The sequence below is a fragment of the Myotis brandtii genome, unplaced genomic scaffold (genome assembly GCF_000412655.1).
Source record: "Myotis brandtii unplaced genomic scaffold, ASM41265v1 scaffold122, whole genome shotgun sequence".
Taxonomy (NCBI): domain Eukaryota; kingdom Metazoa; phylum Chordata; class Mammalia; order Chiroptera; family Vespertilionidae; genus Myotis; species Myotis brandtii.
The window spans coordinates 1441439-1458501 of NW_005354255.1; the positions used below are offsets into that span (position 1 = coordinate 1441439).

General features: G+C 54.4%; 1 protein-coding gene and 1 pseudogene across 1 annotated transcript in view; one reads left to right on the forward strand and one right to left on the reverse strand.

Annotated features, from left to right (window-relative positions):
* TLE2 (transducin-like enhancer of split 2) overlaps positions 1-17063 on the forward strand; it is a 37265-nt gene that overhangs the window by 18133 nt on the left and 2069 nt on the right. Inside the window, 14 exon segments of the mRNA XM_014533694.1 lie at positions 3081-3143; positions 4440-4514; positions 4714-4897; positions 5252-5271; positions 5394-5501; positions 7046-7090; positions 7845-7994; positions 9721-9859; positions 10690-10850; positions 12372-12448; positions 13255-13504; positions 13942-14189; positions 14318-14465; positions 16250-16400. Of these exon segments, the coding sequence (XP_014389180.1) occupies positions 3081-3143; positions 4440-4514; positions 4714-4897; positions 5252-5271; positions 5394-5501; positions 7046-7090; positions 7845-7994; positions 9721-9859; positions 10690-10850; positions 12372-12448; positions 13255-13504; positions 13942-14189; positions 14318-14465; positions 16250-16400 (1819 nt within the window).
* On the reverse strand, positions 1479-2727 carry LOC102241701 (annotated as a pseudogene).

Sequence of the window (17063 nt, forward strand, 5' to 3'; positions counted from 1 at the left end):
AGACATTGATTTGTTGTTCCACTTATTTATGCATTCATTGGTTGCTTCCTGTATGTTCCCTGATGGGGAACTGAACCCAGAATGGAACCCACAAGTTTGACATATCTAACCAACTGAGTTACTTGGTCTGGGCTTCGTTTGCCGTTTCGAAGGGTCTGAGATGGACTCTAGTGCTCTGAGGTTCTGAGACTGGCCTACACCTACCTCTAAGAGTGATCTCAAGGTTCTGAGTTAGAACCAAAGGTTCTGAAATTGACTTCAGTTGTCCAAGATTAACCCCAAGATTCTGAGCCTGAACTGAGAGTTCTTTGATGGCTTCTAATAGGATGGAGATTCTAAGGTGGATGGAATCTTAGATTCTGTCCGTCAGAATATTAGAGTTACTGGGTGGAGCCTAGTACTGGGTCTTCTGAGTAGGTGGGCTAGGAATGTAGGGTGCTGGGGGTGTCTGCCCTGGCATACTTTTTCAGGTATGTGTGGGCTCTGCTGGTTCTGGGGTGGGTGGGAGGGAAAGTGTCTTTCTGGAGCATGATGTGGTCCCAGAGGTGTATGAAATAGACCCCCTTATGGGGTGGCAGGCACAGGGTAGGACTCAGGCCTCGGAACACTCCCACCCTTGACACACAGCACATTAGCATCCCTATAACCTAGCAGACGCAAAGCACAGGCTGACTGCACACACCCTTGGATATGCCATAGCCACCCCTTCCGCATCCACAAGGAGTCCCCTCTGTTCAGCCTTAATGAGGCACCCCCAGCCCAGACCTGGTCCCAGATGAATCCTACAAGTAAAGCCCCTCTGTTTTCTATCTGCTCTGTATTTCCAACACGAAGTGTGGGTTTCCCCCACACCAACCGATTCTCCAACTTCAACACCAGCGGGATGTCCTGCAGTTCAGCTCCATTCTGACACTCTCTGCCCAGAGTTAGTGCAGACCCCACAGGTTCAGGGCTCAGTCCCCTCTTCAGACACCAATTGCAAGTCTGGGCCACCATTACCAATTGGCTATAAATTGGGGGGGGGGGTTTCCCACAACTCCTTACATGGGTTCAATAATTTGCTAAAATGGCTCACAGAACTCAGGAAAGTTCTTACTTACTATTAGGAGTTCATTATAAAGGTTATAACTCAGGAACAGCTGGGTGGACAGATGCAGAGGGTAAGGTATGGGGAAAGGGCTAGAAGCTTCCAGGCCCTCCCCAGGGCACCACCCTCCCAGCACCTGTGTGCTCACTCACCCGAAAGCTCTCTATACCCTGTATTTTAGAGTTTGTTTTTTTCTTTTTAAAAACTTCAAAGCTTTTCCTGGCCACTGTGGCTCAGTTGGTTGGAGCATCATCCAGTACACCAAAAGATGGTGGGTTCAATTCCCGGTCAGGGCGCTTATGGGAGGCAACCGATCGATGTCTCTCTCTCTCTCTCTCTCTCTATCTCTATCTCTATCTCTATCTCTCTATCTCTCCCCCTCTTTCTCAAATAAAAAATTTTAAAAGCATATCCTCGGGTGAGGAAGAAAAAAAAATCAGAGTTTTTAATCTGCACGTGTTCCAGGGATCCCTGGGTCCCCAACTCAGCCCAACGAGCAATTAGAGACTAGAGGTGCTGGGTCCTCAGGCAGAACACTAAGCTGGGCCCAGGGGTGGGGCCCACTCTGCCCAAGGCCAAGAAAGGACAGCAGCTGCCTGACCCTGGAAGAGGAGCCCACTGTCAGTGGGGGCTGAGGGCCAGCAACCCTGAGTGATGGCTCAGAGCCTTGGAGGTCACAGGGAGGGGCCGCCTGCCCCTGAGGGTAGCGGGAAGAGGCAGGCCAGAGAACTTCGTTTGGGCAGACGGCAGCTCTCACCTTGTCCTGCAGAGCGAGGTCCGGAGGGGCCAGCCATACTGCCAAGAGCCTGCGGGGTACATGGCAGAGGCCAGGAGACTGAGGAGCAGGGTGAAGCCAACCGGACCCAGAGCGGCGGGCAGGGGGAAGAAGGGGGGCCCTGGGTCTGGTAGTATCACAGCAGGAGCAGGGCAGCAGGCTGCCCGTTTCCAGCCTGCCGGGGCCTGGCTCTGACCCTGAGGGGCAGAGGGGGTTTGGGGGCCAGCCCATGTGGACCGTGGAAGTTGAGAACACAGTTGGGAGGGAGGTGAAGGCTGCCCAGGGTCTGGGTGTCGTCTCCCAGCAGTTGCCCTTGGTAAATGAGTTGTGCCTATTGCTCCCGGCTGGGAAACTGGGTTTTTCCGGGAGCCAGTGGTGCCATGGGGCCAGGCCCTGGCCGTCTGCTTAAAACCACTGAGGCGTTTCAGCAGTAGTACTAGGGGCTCCTGGGGGGAGGGGTGGCCCAGGAGCCGCAGAGTTGCTGGGAGGCCCGTTCCAGGCTCTGGCTGTGCGGCCTGACCTGTGTCTCTGGCTGGAGGTCTTGGCTCCTGGGGCCTCCTCTCTGATGCTGTTGGTGGCCGCCATTGCTTCGCTGTGCTGTGCCGGTGCTGGCGTCTCTGACACCTGGGGTGTTGGGTCAGCGCCCTCTGAGGTGTGTGTTGAGACCCAGGCAAGAGCCCACAGCAGAAGGCAGGCCCCAACCACTCATCTCATCACCCGCCCCTTCAGCCAGGGCAGTGCCCGGCTTGGCCAGCTCCAAAGCAGACCCTTGGGCACCTCTGGGCCGGAGGCGCCTGAAAGTACCCACTCCCCTGCCACCTAGAGGCCTCATTCCACAGGCAGGATTGATCAGAGCATTGGCCATTGATGACTGGCTCAATCCCAGGCTTTCTCCCCTCCCTGGAGGTCAGGGGGTGGGGCTAAAAGTTGCAACCCTTTAATAAACTCAGGTGCGGTTGAAAGGGGCTTATTACAGATAACCAAAGATACCCCCCTTCCCTCAGAAATCCCAAGGGTTTAGGAGCTCTCTGCCAGGGGCTAGGCACAGAGAGCAAATGCCTACTTGTTCTATCGCATCACAACGCCCTGCCCTGAGGGTGGTGCCAGGATCTCTACCTGGCTGCAGCCCCAGAGAGGGACGTGGGTTCGGCCAGGGCTAAGCCTGGGCCTCCCAGTGGAGGCTCCCCCTCCAAGCCCCTCCCAATTGCTTCCTGCCAGGCCGAGATTGTGAAGCGCCTCAGTGGCATCTGTGCTCAGATTGTCCCGTTCCTGACTCAGGAGGTGAGTGGGCCTGTGGCGGCGGGAGGAAGCTGGGAGACCACGGAGGGGGTGGGCAGGGTTGGATGCCGATGCCGCAGGCAGTGTTTCTGCAGAGTGGCTTAGGGGTCAGGGCACTGGCTGGGGCATGGGCTTCAGGGATGGAAGGTGGGCTGGCTGAGGGGGAGGGAGGAGTGGGGCTCAAGCCCTGCACCAGGGTCCGAGTTCCGGCTGCGTGCTGTGGCCTTGGGCAAGTTGCTTGTCCTCCCTGTGCTTCTGTGGTGAAGTTTAGAAGAGTGTTGAGGATGATGCTGGGTGCCTAGTGAGCTCCCAATAAAAGTTAGCCCTTACATTACACGCAGTAAAATAAGCCAGACGCAGAAGGACACATACTATGGGATTCCACTCAGAGGAGGCCCCTAAGGGAGTCAAACGCATAGAGACAGAGAGGGAAACAATGGAAGTTGCACCGGCCACACTTCAAGTGTTCAGTGGCTACACGTGGCCAATGGTTTCTGTATCCAACAGCACAGATAGAGAACATTTAATCACCGCACCACAGAAAGTTCTACTGCACTGCACGCTGAACACTGCACAGCCCCCGGCCACATCATGGATAAGGCTGCACACATCATGCTGAGTGAAGGAAGTCAGACACAAAAGAGAACACAGATTGAGACATGAAATGGTTCCACGTGGACCAATTCAGGCAGATTTGGGAAGGCAGCCGTAGGTGGGAACATTATACAGAAAACAAGAGAGTTCTTGTGGGAAGGTGAGGGGAGGGAAGAGAGGCCGGACAAGAGGGTGGGGTGCGTGGGGCCTCCTAGGGGCTGCCAGGGTGTATTTTCCGATCTGGGTGGTTGGTCTGTCGGTGCTGACGTCTACAGTGGTTCTTTACTGAAGGTGATCGGGCCCCAGGGACACTGGGCAATGTCTGGGGACATCGGTGACTGGCCCTGGAGGGGCTCCTGGCATCGAGGGGGCGGGTCAGGGATGCTGCTCAGTACTCCACAGTGTCCAGGGCAGGCCCCCCAGAGAATGGTCCGGCCCCCATGTCAGCAGTGCCAAGGGGAGACCCCACTTTATAAGCTCCGGTTTATAATTACTAGTATTAATTGCATTTATATGCTTTGTTTCTTTTTCTCTATTTCATGATATTTTTTTAAAAAAGAAGAGACAGATAGAGGAGAAAAAGCAAATGCCGTGGGTGAGGGTGGTAGAGGAGAGCGGGCCACAGAGGGAATTGCCTGGGCAGATGGGGTTTCCAAGCGGTCAGGGGGTTCTGAGCACCCCTTTTCCATGTCCCCCACCTCCCAGCATCAACAGCAGGTGCTACAGGCCATGGAGCGTGCCAAGCAGGTGACTGTGGGGGAGCTGAACAGCCTCATTGGGGTGAGTCATCCTGGCCCCTGCCCTGTCCTGGGGAGACCCTACCCCAGGTCCCTGCACCAGTAGGTGCTAAAGTTGGGGGTGCTGTGTGGGCAGCTGGTCTTGGTGGACCTTGTCCCCACTCCGCAACCTCTTGGGCCAGGGGTATTACTGGGCACCCGAACACCCCACCTGCCCCTGGCCCACCCCTCCTCCTCTCTAGCAGCAGCAGCTCCAGCCACTGTCCCACCACATCCCCCCTGTGCCCCTCACTCCTCGCCCATCTGGGCTGGTGGGTGGCAGTGCCACGGGGCTGCTGGCCCTGTCCGGAGCACTGGCTGCCCAGGCTCAGCTGGCCACGGCTACGAAGGAGGACCGGGCAGGTGTGGAGGCTGAGGGGTCCAGAGGTAAGTGGAGGGGGCAGGGTAGCATTGGCCAGGGGTTGTGGTGGTTGGGGGAGGACTGGCAGACCACCCTGCCCAGAGCATCAAACTCATATAAGTGTGAGGGGGCTGCAGGGCCCCTTTCCTTCCAACTGACTGTGTGTCCTTGGGCAAGTTACTAACCCTCTCTGGGCATTTATCTGACTGGTATGTGGAAGGGATAACCCACTCTGTAGTGGTGTTGGCAGGAGAAGGGAGAGTTTGAGCTGGGAAGAGGGATTTATACCCTGCAGAGGGCTGTGCCATGTCTGGTACCATGGGAGATGAAACCCTCCTTCTTTTTCCTTCTCTCTCTCTCCTTGGCCCCCAACCCGCCAGTGGAGAGAGCTCCGAGCAGGGTAAGTGGAGGGTTATCCGGGGACTTGCCCTCTTATATAACATTTGCTTTGTATTCGTGTGGGGATGCAGGATGGGGGCCCGGGACCCTGATCTTCTTCCTGCCTGGCTCCTCTCTCTGCAGAGTGCATCCCCCTCGCCCCCTGAGAGCGTGGTGGAAGAAGAGCGACCAGGCGGCCTGGGCGGCAACGGGAAGCAGCAAGCTGAGGAAAAAGATCTGTCGGGACCTTATGTGAGTCGGGGCGAGAGGAAGACTGGGGTGGGCATGCGTGCCCTTGACCTGCCCCAAGCCCCACCCCTTGGAGCCTTCCAGAGCCCAGTTCTGCCCATGACTCTCACTCCAGAGCCTTCCATAACTCCCCATTGCTCACGGAACACTGGCCAATCAGAAGAGACCCTGTGGAGTCAGGCTTAATCCTTTAGTCGCTTAAGTCCCTGTAGCCTCTGAACCATGCACTATTTTCCCACCTCCTGGCTTCTGCTCTAGCTGTTTCCTACCCCCAGAACCTCTTTCCCTCTGCCTCTCAGGCACAAAAATCACTGTACTCTTCTGCAGGGAGCTGTCCCTGACCCCCTCCCTGGAGGGCTGGGACCTCCTCTCTCATTGTCAGAGCAATTGCTGCTCCTGTAGTTTCAAGCTCTAGTGCCCCAGGGGTCATGTTGAAAGTGAGGCTTGGGACAGTGGCCAGATGGGGGGCATTTGTCCCATCTAGAGGGGCAGCTGTGACTTGGTCCTGGCTGACTACTGAGCCCAGTGTCGGCCACTCTTTCTCAGAGAAGCTTTTAATCTTTTTTTAAAAGACGCCTTTAATCTTTTTTTTTTTTTAATCCTCACTGGAGGATATTTTTCCATTGATTTTTAGAGAAAGTAGAAGAGAGAGGGAAAGACAGAGAGAAATATTGATGTGAGAGAAGCATATCGATTGGTTGCCTCCTGCACCAGGTTGAGTCCCAACCAGGGTCTGGGCCAGGGAGGAGCCTGCAACCGAGGTATGTGCCCTTGACAGGAATAGAACCCGGGACCCTTTGGTCCGCAGGACAAAGCTCTATCCACTGGGTCAAACCGGTTAGGGCCTAATTTTGTGTTAAAGAAGAAAACTGGACATTAGGAGGACAAAGAAAACCCACCCGCTGGGCAGATGTGGCCTTCAGGCTGCAACCTTTGGTCTTCCCTTGGTTTCTAGCCAAACCAGAGGGCAGCCCAACATGTGTTTCTCCGGGGGCCATTGGGAGCCCTATGAGGATATAGAGCAGATGTGGGAACAGGTTTTAAGAACATCTCTCTGGGGCTAGCTTGGAAGGCTACTTGGAAGGGGCAAGGTTGCAGGCCAGGAGACCAAGGAGGGGATGAGGTCTGTGCTGGGGCCATGGGGATGGGGCACAGATGGATGAGTGAGAGGGAAGTATGGATACTCCTGGTCTCTGGCTCTCCTCCCATTGCACAGAGGAGGAATGAGGTCAGGGAGGACTGGGAGTCACTCAGGCGTCATTCTGTTGCGCGGAAATAAACGGCAACACCGCAAGGCTTGGGCATTCAGCGCTGTCTCCCTCGTCCTTCTCTAGGAGAGACCCACTCCCTTCACCCCCTTACCTCAAACCCTCCCTTGCACTGAGCAAATGCATCTTCGCCTCTGAACCAAGCCAATGGGCTGCTGTAGCCCCAGAATTCCTATCCAACCCAGGGCCTGCTGGATGCATGCTCCCCTTCCCGAGTGATGGAAGCGGGTGTGGAGGCAGGGGCCTGGCAGGGTGAGCTCTCTCTCCATGTCCCCCCAGGAGAGCGACGAGGACAAGAGTGATTATAACCTGGTGGTGGATGAGGTGAGTTGAGGTTCTGACTCTTCGACTCCAGGACTCAGAGGCAGGGAACTAGGTCTGGACACAGAGCAAGTGGTGGGTTTTGGAGTTGGGTGTGGGGGGGAATTACTGGTCCCCTCTCTGTGGGATGTCTGGGGCCAAGGGAAGTAGGGGCTATCGGTCACTTCAGGTGGACACCTTCTCCATAGCACAGTGGGGAAACTGAGGCCCAGGGCACACTGGGGATGGACTGCAGAAGTGGCTTCAAGCGCTGGCTCACTGTTTGACTGGAGGAGTGTTGCCCCTTTCCCGGCTGCTGCTTTCCCCATCTGTCCAGTGGGGAAAACAACACCAAGCCTTTATAAGTCCTTGCTCTTTGTGCTTCTAGAGTAGGTCCCAACACTAAACCCTTTTACAGATGAGTAAACTGAGGCACAGGGAGGTTTCATAATCCTCCCAAGATGGACTGCAGAAGAGGCTTCAAGCGCTGGCTCACTGTGTGTCTTTGGAGGAGTGTGGCCCCTTTCCCGGCTGCTTCTTTCCCCATCTGTCCAGTGGGGAAAACAACACCGAGCCTTTATAAGTCCTTGCTGTTTGTGCTTCTAGAGTAGGTCCCAACACTAAACCCTTTTACAGATGAGTAAACTGAGGCACAGGGAGGTTTCATAATCCTCCCAAGGTGGGTTGCAGGTGCCCTGTCTAGAGGTTGGGGTTGGGTTCAGGAGGGGTAAAGAGAGAGGCTCTCTTTCTCACCCACTCAACATCACCTCAAACTTAGGACCAACCCTCTGAGCCCCCCAGCCCAACTACCACCCCATGTGGAAAGGCGCCCATCTGCGTCCCTGCCCGTCGGGACCTTGTGGAAAGCCCAGCCTCCTTGGCCTCCAGCCTCAGCTCACCGCTCCCCAGAACCAAGGAGCTCGTTCTGGTAAGAAGTAGGGGAGGCCTTGAAACTCACTTTGTTCACCCTGAGGGCCTGGAAACAGATACTACCCATTTGACTCGAGGAGAGGAAAAATTGGCCAGACTGGTGTGTCCAGCATTCCCCTCCAGATTATTTGGCCACCTTCCTAAAACCCCCTCTACCCTATTTAGGTAATTTTTTTTTCAAGTGGACTCATTCTGTTGCACCTAAATAAACATTAAAAGGCAACGTTGTAAGTTAACTTTGTAAATACATATTAAGAGGCAACTCACCATCTTATGGGGAAGTCAGGTATCGCTTGCAATAAATAGGAAATGCTCTGAAAATAAACAGTGAGACTGTAGAATGGACCAGCCACAAGGCAGACTTCAGCCCTGCGAGTGGTAAGGCCTTTGAGAGGCAATGAAGACACACCAGCCCCAACCTGAAATGCTGTCCCCACCAGGAACCAGGATCCACATCAACAACTTTCTCCTTGCCTCTCCCAGGTTTAATGCCAGTATAGGACCGCCTAAGATTACATACACCCCTGGGGGGAATTTTCAAAAACATTTTTATTGACTGATGAGAGAGAGAGAAATAGCAATTTGTTGTTCCACTTATTTAGGCATTCACTGGTTGATTTGTGTATGTGCCCTGGCCAGGGATCGAACCTGCCACCTTGGTGTTTCAGGAAGCTGTTCTCACCAACTGAGCTACCCCACCAGGCACCCCCAAGGAATTCTTAATTCAGCTCTATTTGTCCCTCTCCCTCCCCCAGGTCTCCCCTAGACCCTTGCCCTGAACTTACTTGGGAGATTGCTTCAGTTTCTAGGCTTACCCTCCCAGCAGGTTGCTATGGCAACCGTCAAGGTTAGGGCTCACTTTGCTTCTCAAGAGACCAGAGAGGGGGAGGAGCAGCTCTGTTCTAATGGAGAGGCCCCCGTCACCATGCTGTCCCCGTCCACTCCCTCTCGTGGGTGTGTGCGTGTGACAATACATGTCATTTTGTGATGGGAAGATAAGATGTAAGGGACACAAGACAAAGCTGTGAATCAGTCTCTTAAGAGGCGAGGTTGGTCATGGCAGGCAGGAGAGACGCCCGCGTGCTCCCGTGTGGAGGTCCGGCCTCCCTCTTCTCTCGCGTTCCTGTGGAAGGAACAGCTGTGAGGAGTACCCCCTCCCCATGGGGAGAAGGGAAAGCCCACCAGCACCGGGTGCTGTTCCTTCGCTGGGAGAACGCTGTGTGGTCTCCAGTGTCTCGGGCCCCTCCCGGAGTTTCCCATTCCTTGTCCCCGACAGCCTCCAACTCTGTCTCTCCCCACCCCCTTCCTCAGGGTGTGACCTTGCTTGAGGGCCCACCTTGCACCATTCTGTCTACATGGTGTTCCTGACTGTGTATCCACACTGCATACCTTACCATATGAATGCATGGTTCTCACCATGCATGTGCGTGTTGGTTCCCATTGCCATGCATGTGCGTGCGTGTGCCCAGGTACCCACCTGGCGTTCCAATGTGTGCAGACACTCACGTGTCCCCTAGGGGATCCGCTGTGGGGCCCCCTCTCCTGGTGAGTACATGTCTGAAAGTGTCTGCAACTGCAGAGCTGCACTGCCGTGTGTGGTCGCTTCCCATGAGCCCTGGCCTACCAGGTCTACCTGTTCCTTCTTCTCATCCATCTCTGACCAGATCCTTGGCCTGCAAGGTGCCAGGTGCCTGGCGGTGTTCTGTCCTGCCTTTTCTCCCCAGAATGACCTTCCTGCCAGCACCCCTGCCTCCAAGTCCTGCGACTCCTCCCCGCCCCAGGATGCGTCCACACCCGGGCCCAGCTCGGCCAGTCACCTCCGCCAGCTCGCTGCCAAGCCAACGCCTTCCACGGACAGCATTGGTGAGCGCCCACTGGTGCCTGCCAGAGCGGGTCTCCTCGCTGGGAGGGAGGTTCTAGAAAGTGGTAGGGGGTGAGGGAGGCAGGAGATTGGATGCCAGCCCTAGCATGGCCTCGATCCTTTTCATGACTCTGAGTTGGATGCTGCCTCGCTCTGGGCCTTGGTTTTCTCGTTGTCTTCGTTTGAAAGGTGGGCAAACTGAGACCCAGACGTACTCAGGGGCTTCAGCCTGGTGCACTGGAAAGACAAGCTTTAGAGTCAGAAAGGCTTGGGTTTGAGGCCAGCCTTGGACACTTGCCAACTGGATGACCTTGGGGAACGGACCCAAGCTCTCTGAGCCTCAGGTTCCCCGTTAGTAATATGGGGATGACAGTGCTCTTCTTCTAGGCCTGTGCTGGTTTCGGGGTCTCAGAAAGAAAACAGCCCTGGAACTTGCCCACAAGGAGCTCCCAGATGGTGGCAAGGAGACCCAGACCCCAAAACTCCCAGCCCCGTGTGATACACCTGGGGTAGAAGGAGAGACCCAAAGTCGGAGGCTAGGGTGGACTGGAGAGGCTCGGGGATGTTCCTGAAATGTTGTTAAACATGGCGTCTAGGTTTTGAGGGATGAGTAGAAGTTCAGAAACTGAAGAAGGGAAGGGAAAGGCATGTCAGCCAGAGGGAACCACATTTGTAAATGCCTGGAGATACGACAGGGTGTGGTGAATGCTGGAACAGAGCACAGGAGCCCTGAATGGCAGGTCACAGTGCTGGCGCCCTGACCCCAAGCGAGTGGGGGGCAGGATCTGGGTCCAGGGTGTCTGAAGACCTGTCTTTGTCTCTTCTCACTCAGCCCTGAGGAGCCCTCTGGCCCTGCCCAGTCCCTTCACCGCGTCCTTCAGCCTGGGCTCCCACAGTGCGCTTAATGGGGACCTCTCTGTGCCCAGCTCCTACGTCAGCCTCCACCTGTCCCCCCAAGTCAGTAGCTCTATGGTATATGGACGCTCCCCCATGGTGAGTCCTCAGTGTGGGAGACGTCAGCAGGGACCAAAAGCTGGAGGCTGGGAGGGAAAACCAGTTATCCAACGAAAACCAGGAGTTGGGGAAAGGAAGGGAGCCCCGACTTGACAAGTACGTGTAGAAAGCTAATCTGAGGGTCTCAGTAGTTCCACAAGCTTAATACAAATCAGCACACGTGACTGGAAAAGCAGCTGTGATTGTGCTGCAGTAAAGAGGGATGGAGAGCCCCAGCCATGAAAGGGGAGGGTCCCGTTCCACCTCCTGGCAGATGCTGTCAGTTGTTAGCCTTGATTTTTTAAAAAAAATATATTTTTATTGATTTTAGAGAGGAAGGGAGAAGGAGAGAGAGAGAGAAACATCGATGAGAGAGAAACATCATCAGGAGGCAGCCCCCCCCCACAGGGGCTCGGGCCCACAGCCTGGGTATGTGCCCCAACCGGAAATTGAACCAGTGGCCTCTTGGTTCCTGGCTCGATGCTCAACCGCTGAGCTCCACCAGCTGGGCTGAGCCTGGATATTTAAGGGCCAGTGACAATTCTGGCAGCTTGCAGAGGAAGGACTAGCCTGGGGAGTGAACTGGAAGTGAGTTTCCATGAGGAGGAGTTGAAGAAATGAGACATGAGACTCCTGAGCTGGAGTGGAGGGAGCAGACAGGGTCCGCATGGCCGCAGAGGCAGTACTGGGACAGATGACTGCTGGAGTGAGCCCTCCCCAAGTGGATCAAGGTGCCTCCAGAGGCAATAGAATGCCTTTCACTGTAGATACCCAGGCCAGAGGCCGGGTGGGCACTTGCAAGAGATGCCATAGAAAAGGAATCAGTGCCTAGCCGGTGTGGCTCAGTGGTTGAGTTTTGACCAATGAATCAGGAGATCAGGGTTCAATTCCCAGTCTGGGCACATGCCTGGATTGCAGGCTTGATCCCCTGTGCGGGGTGTGCAGGAGGCAGCCAATCAATGATTCTTTCTCATTGATGTTTCTATCTCTCTCCTCCCTTCCTCTCTGAAATCAATAAAAAAATATATTAAAAAAGAAAAGGAGTCAGCAGATGTTTTCTGTAAGGGGCCAGATAGTAAATATTTTTGGCTTTGCAGACCAGTTGGTCTCTGTCACAACTATCCAACTCTGCCTTTATATAGCTCAGAAGCCACCGTAGACAAAATATAAATGAACGAATGTGGCTGTCTGCCCATAAAACTTTCATTTACAAAAACAAGCAGGGGGCTGTCGTTGGCAGACTCCTGTTCTGAGCACTGGATGGAAGATTCTTTAGGTTCCTTACAATTCTGGGGCTCTAGGATTCCCTGGACAGAGATCTTGGGGTTCCCTCATGTGAAAGCCTCCGCTCTGCCATCTGTAGTATGGGAGAGGAGAGGGCCTCTATGCTTTCTTGGGGAGGGGCTAAGAAACACATTGGGGTCCTCTGATACACAGGGGCTAGAGTAGGGAGGGTCTGGGAGAGGGCACATGCGAGTTTGAGTCACCTACCCTGTGACACCCCCTTTGGCATTTTGACAGATGGCTTTTGAATCTCATCCACATCTCCGGGGGTCATCCATCTCTTCCTCCCTGCCCAGCATCTCTGGGGGAAAGCCGTGAGTACAGGGGGGGCTCCCTCCAAGGGCATTCCATGGTGGGGTGGGGTGGGGTGGGGTGTCTTGATGCCTCTGCAGAAAGTCTCTTCTGTAAGATAATGGGAGCTCCCACCTACCTCAGGTCTACCTGCTCCCTTCTCCCTTCTTTCTTCTCTCTGGAGAGAGGTAGGTAACCAGGAAAGTGTAGACCAGTGGTTCTCAACAGGGGTACATTTTGCTCCCCTGTTTCAGAACATTCGATGCTATCTGGTGATGTGTTTGGTTATCACAGCCAAATGCTCCAGCCTCTGGTGGGCGGGGTGGGGATGCTGCTCGATACCCACAGCGTCCAGGGCGGCCCCCACAGAGAAGGACCTGGCACCACGTATCCATAGACCTTTCAGTCAGGGAACGTTCTCTGCCTGCTGCTGTCCACTCTGATCGCCATCAGCTTCCTGTGGCTTTTGAGCGCTTGAAATGTGGTCAGTGCATCCAGGGAACTGAAATTTTAAATTTACTTGCATTTAACTTGCCACATGTGGCTGGTGGTCATTGCTGGACAGCATTCTCTGGAACTCAAGACCTCTTCGTGGAAAAACATTTACTAAGTGTTTGTTGACCATGCACCAGGCCACCACCTGGAGCCCTTTCTCCCTTTTGTACCACACCGACCTTCTCACATCCCCTTTGGTCCTGTGGTTCCCTTGCCTAAATGAGGCGGGGCGGGGCAGCAGGCAAGCAGAGGCACGGTGCTGCCTTCCGGGGAGAGGGTGCCGAGGCCTCCCCCATGCCCTCTGGGGCGAGCGTCATGCCCATCTTCTGTCCAGGGCCTACTCCTTCCACGTGTCTGCGGACGGGCAGATGCAACCAGTGCCCTTCCCATCCGATGCGCTAGTGGGTGCAGGCATCCCACGGCACGCGCGGCAGCTGCACACACTGGCGCACGGCGAGGTGGTCTGCGCGGTCACCATCAGCGGCTCCACGCAGCACGTGTACACGGGAGGCAAGGGCTGCGTGAAGGTGTGGGATGTGGGCCAGCCTGGCGCCAAGACACCAGTGGCCCAGCTGGACTGCCTGGTGAGGCGGGGCGGGGCTTGTAACGCACGGGGGCGGGGCTTGCGGCCAAAGGCCAACAGTATGGGGTTTATATACCAAGGAAGGGGGGGCGCTTACAGGCCAAGCAGGGGCAGGGATTATCAGTCAATGGGGTGGAGTTTATAGGCAAATCAGGGGCGGGGCTTCTAGGCCAATGAGGTGGAGCTTATGGGTAGAACTTAGGCCAATCAGGGGCGGAGCTTGAAGTCCAATGGGGCGTGGCTTAAGAACATCACGTTCATAACTGCTATAAATTCTGTGGGGTTGGAGCTTCTAGCCCAATGGGTGGGGCTTACAAGCCAACCTGGGGCAGGACTTTCAAGCTAACCAGAGGTGGGGTGCAGCTTCTTCAGCTGGGCTCTTGGAGGCCAGGGGGCATGGGGGGGTCAACCCCACACCCTTGTTTCTCTCTCCTCCAGAACCGGGACAATTACATTCGTTCCTGTAAGCTACTGCCGGATGGCCGGAGCCTTATCGTGGGCGGTGAGGCCAGTACTCTGTCCATTTGGGACCTGGCAGCGCCCACCCCCCGCATCAAGGCCGAGCTGACCTCCTCAGCCCCCGCCTGCTACGCCCTGGCGGTCAGCCCCGACGCCAAGGTCTGCTTTTCCTGCTGCAGCGATGGCAACATCGTGGTGTGGGACCTGCAGAACCAGACCATGGTCAGGTGGGTGGAGGGTGCCATGGGACCTTGGGCCAGCCCCCGCCTCCTTTCCTTTCACGCTGTTGGGGCAGAGGAGTGGCCTTGGAGCAGCACCAGCTCCAGGATGGATGGCCGGGCCCTTCTCCCTCCAGGCAGTTCCAGGGCCACACGGACGGTGCCAGCTGTATTGACATTTCTGACTATGGCACTCGGCTCTGGACGGGGGGCCTGGACAACACCGTGCGTTGCTGGGACCTGCGGGAGGGCCGCCAGCTGCAGCAGCATGACTTCAGCTCCCAGGTGCCGAAGGGGCCCAGTGGGAGGGGGTAGACGCTCCAGGAATCTGGCCTCTTTTCCTCTCCCCGAGGCACCCACTTCCAGATTCGGAGCAGAACCAAATGCCTGCTACCTGTGTCCATCTTTCTTGCCCTTCAGATACAGGCTTTCCCCTTTATTTTATTTTTCATCTTAATATATTTTTATTGACTTCAGAGAGGAAGGGAGAGGGAGATAGAAACATTAATGACAAGAGAGAATCATCGATCGGCTGCCTCCTGCACACCCCCCATTGGGGATCGAGCCAGCAATCCGGGCATGTGCCGCTGACTGGAATTGAACCCCGGGACCCTTCAGTCCCAGGCCGACACTCTATCCACTGAGCCAAAGCAGCAAGGGCAAGGCTTTCCCCTTTATTCTCCGAGACAGACACAGAGAACCACAAAGGAGCTGATTTATATTACACTGCAGGGCTGCTAAGACCCTCAGATCATTTTCCCAGATGCTCTGGCCAAGCCATTCCCCCATTCCTTTGTCTCTACTTGTATGACTGGTTTCTCCACCCAGCCTTCAACCTTTGACCTTATTGAGAGCTTCTGACCACCCCCACCTCAGGACTCTTGGGGGAGAGGTAGAGGTTGACATAGGAGCAGGGCACAGAGAGGTCTCTGTTGAGGGCCCTGTGGGAATCCAGGCTGAACGATGTGGTGAAGGAGCTGGACAGAATCAGGGGGCTTCTCAGGGCTGAGCAAAGAGTCCATTAAAGACAGGCCTTCAGATACCCTGGCCCCAGAGCCTGTCTCCCACCGCTCAGGGGACAGTCCTTTAGGGCTTCCATTCTCTCATCTCAAACACACCATGTCCTGGGACACCTCTAGTCCTCCTTACTTATTGTTCCCTCTGACTGAGATGCCTTCCCCTTCCTCTCTCCAATTGGTAAACTCCTACTCATCCTTCAAACCCCATCAAATTTGCCCCCCTCCTTGAAGCCCCCAACTCTTTATGTTCCCCAACCTTTTCTGTTCTACCTTCTTTTTAGCTTGAGTGTTTTCTTGGCAGGGAAATGAGGGGTGCAGGTGGATAGTTGTCCATCCTCTATCTCCAAAACTTAGATGAGTTACATACACATCAAGGGATTCCATGGTGAGTGTCTCCTATCCCACGTGGGCACCTGTCTCTATACAGGAACATTCTATGTGGCCAGAAGAGAACATGTGAAAACTTCCAGTCTTCTCTCTATATATTTATAGTTCTTTCCAAACATGTCTTACTTGTAAGACTTTGTGAGATTTAGGATGGAGCAGGGCCTTATTCCTCTCTGTGCCTCGTGTGGGGTGGGGCACAGAGTGATGAGGCCACCAAGTCCTTTCAAATCAAAATAAAAGGAGGTGTTGGCAGTAGGGAAAGTTCCAAGCTGCGAGTCGGAAGGCCTGGCCCTTCACAGACTTGCTGGACTTGCTTCGTGACTTTGAGCCAGACTTGGCCTCAGCTTCCCTTCCACCATCTGCTCAAGGGGAGCGACTGTCCTCGCCTGGCTTCCCCCACCAGCCCCTCCCACCCTCCCTCCCAGAGCTGTTGTGCGTTCAAAGCAGATAATGGATGTGAGGCCCCGGGGTTCCATGTAATGCTGATTAATATTAATGATTTGACATGCAGTTGCCTGCTGCTGCTAGGCCCTGGGCCAGCTGCACTCCATGCAGGGGCCTCAGTGGGAGAGTGTTGGACTTTCCCCTCCCCCACCCCTTCTTCTGGGCACCTCCCACTGTCCCAAGGGGTTTTGACCCTACCTCTTCCCTCTTCCCTCCCAGATTTTTTCCTTGGGCCACTGCCCCAACCAAGACTGGCTGGCCGTCGGCATGGAGAGCAGCAATGTTGAGATCTTGCACGTCCGCAAGCCAGAGAAATACCAGCTGCACCTTCATGAGAGCTGTGTGCTGTCCCTGAAATTTGCCTCCTGCGGTGTGTCTGCCTGGGGCTTGGGGGGGACTCCAGGGCATTGGGACAGAGTTGCCAAAACACAAAATAACACCTCCCCCCACACACAAAAACAGTTAAATTTGAATCTTAAACAACAAATAATATGTTACAATAAGTATGTCCCAAATAATGCACGGGACATACTCATATTAAAAAGCAGTTAATGCATCCCAAATATTGCATGGAATTTACTTATGCTAACAATTTTTATTTTTTTTTAGTATAAGTATGTCCTAAATATTGCATGGGACACAAATATACTAAAAAAAAGAAAAAGAAAAAAAATGAAATCATTGGAACACCTCTGCACTACAGATAATTTGTGGTTCATCACGATTCAGATGTCCCTGGGCTGGGGGCACCCCTTCTTGAAAATCAGATGGAGGCCTGGGGCCTTGGGGCCTTGACTTTACCATCTGGAAAATGGAATATACTAAAAAGCAGTTAATGCATCCCAAATATTGCATGGGATTTACTTACGCTAACAATTTTTATTTTTTTTTAATATAAGTATGTCCTAAATATTGCATGGGACACACATATACTAAGAAGAAAAAAACTCATTGGGACACCTCTGCACTACAGATAATTTGTGGTTCATCACGATTCAGATGTGACTGGGCACTGTGTATTTTATCTGGCCGG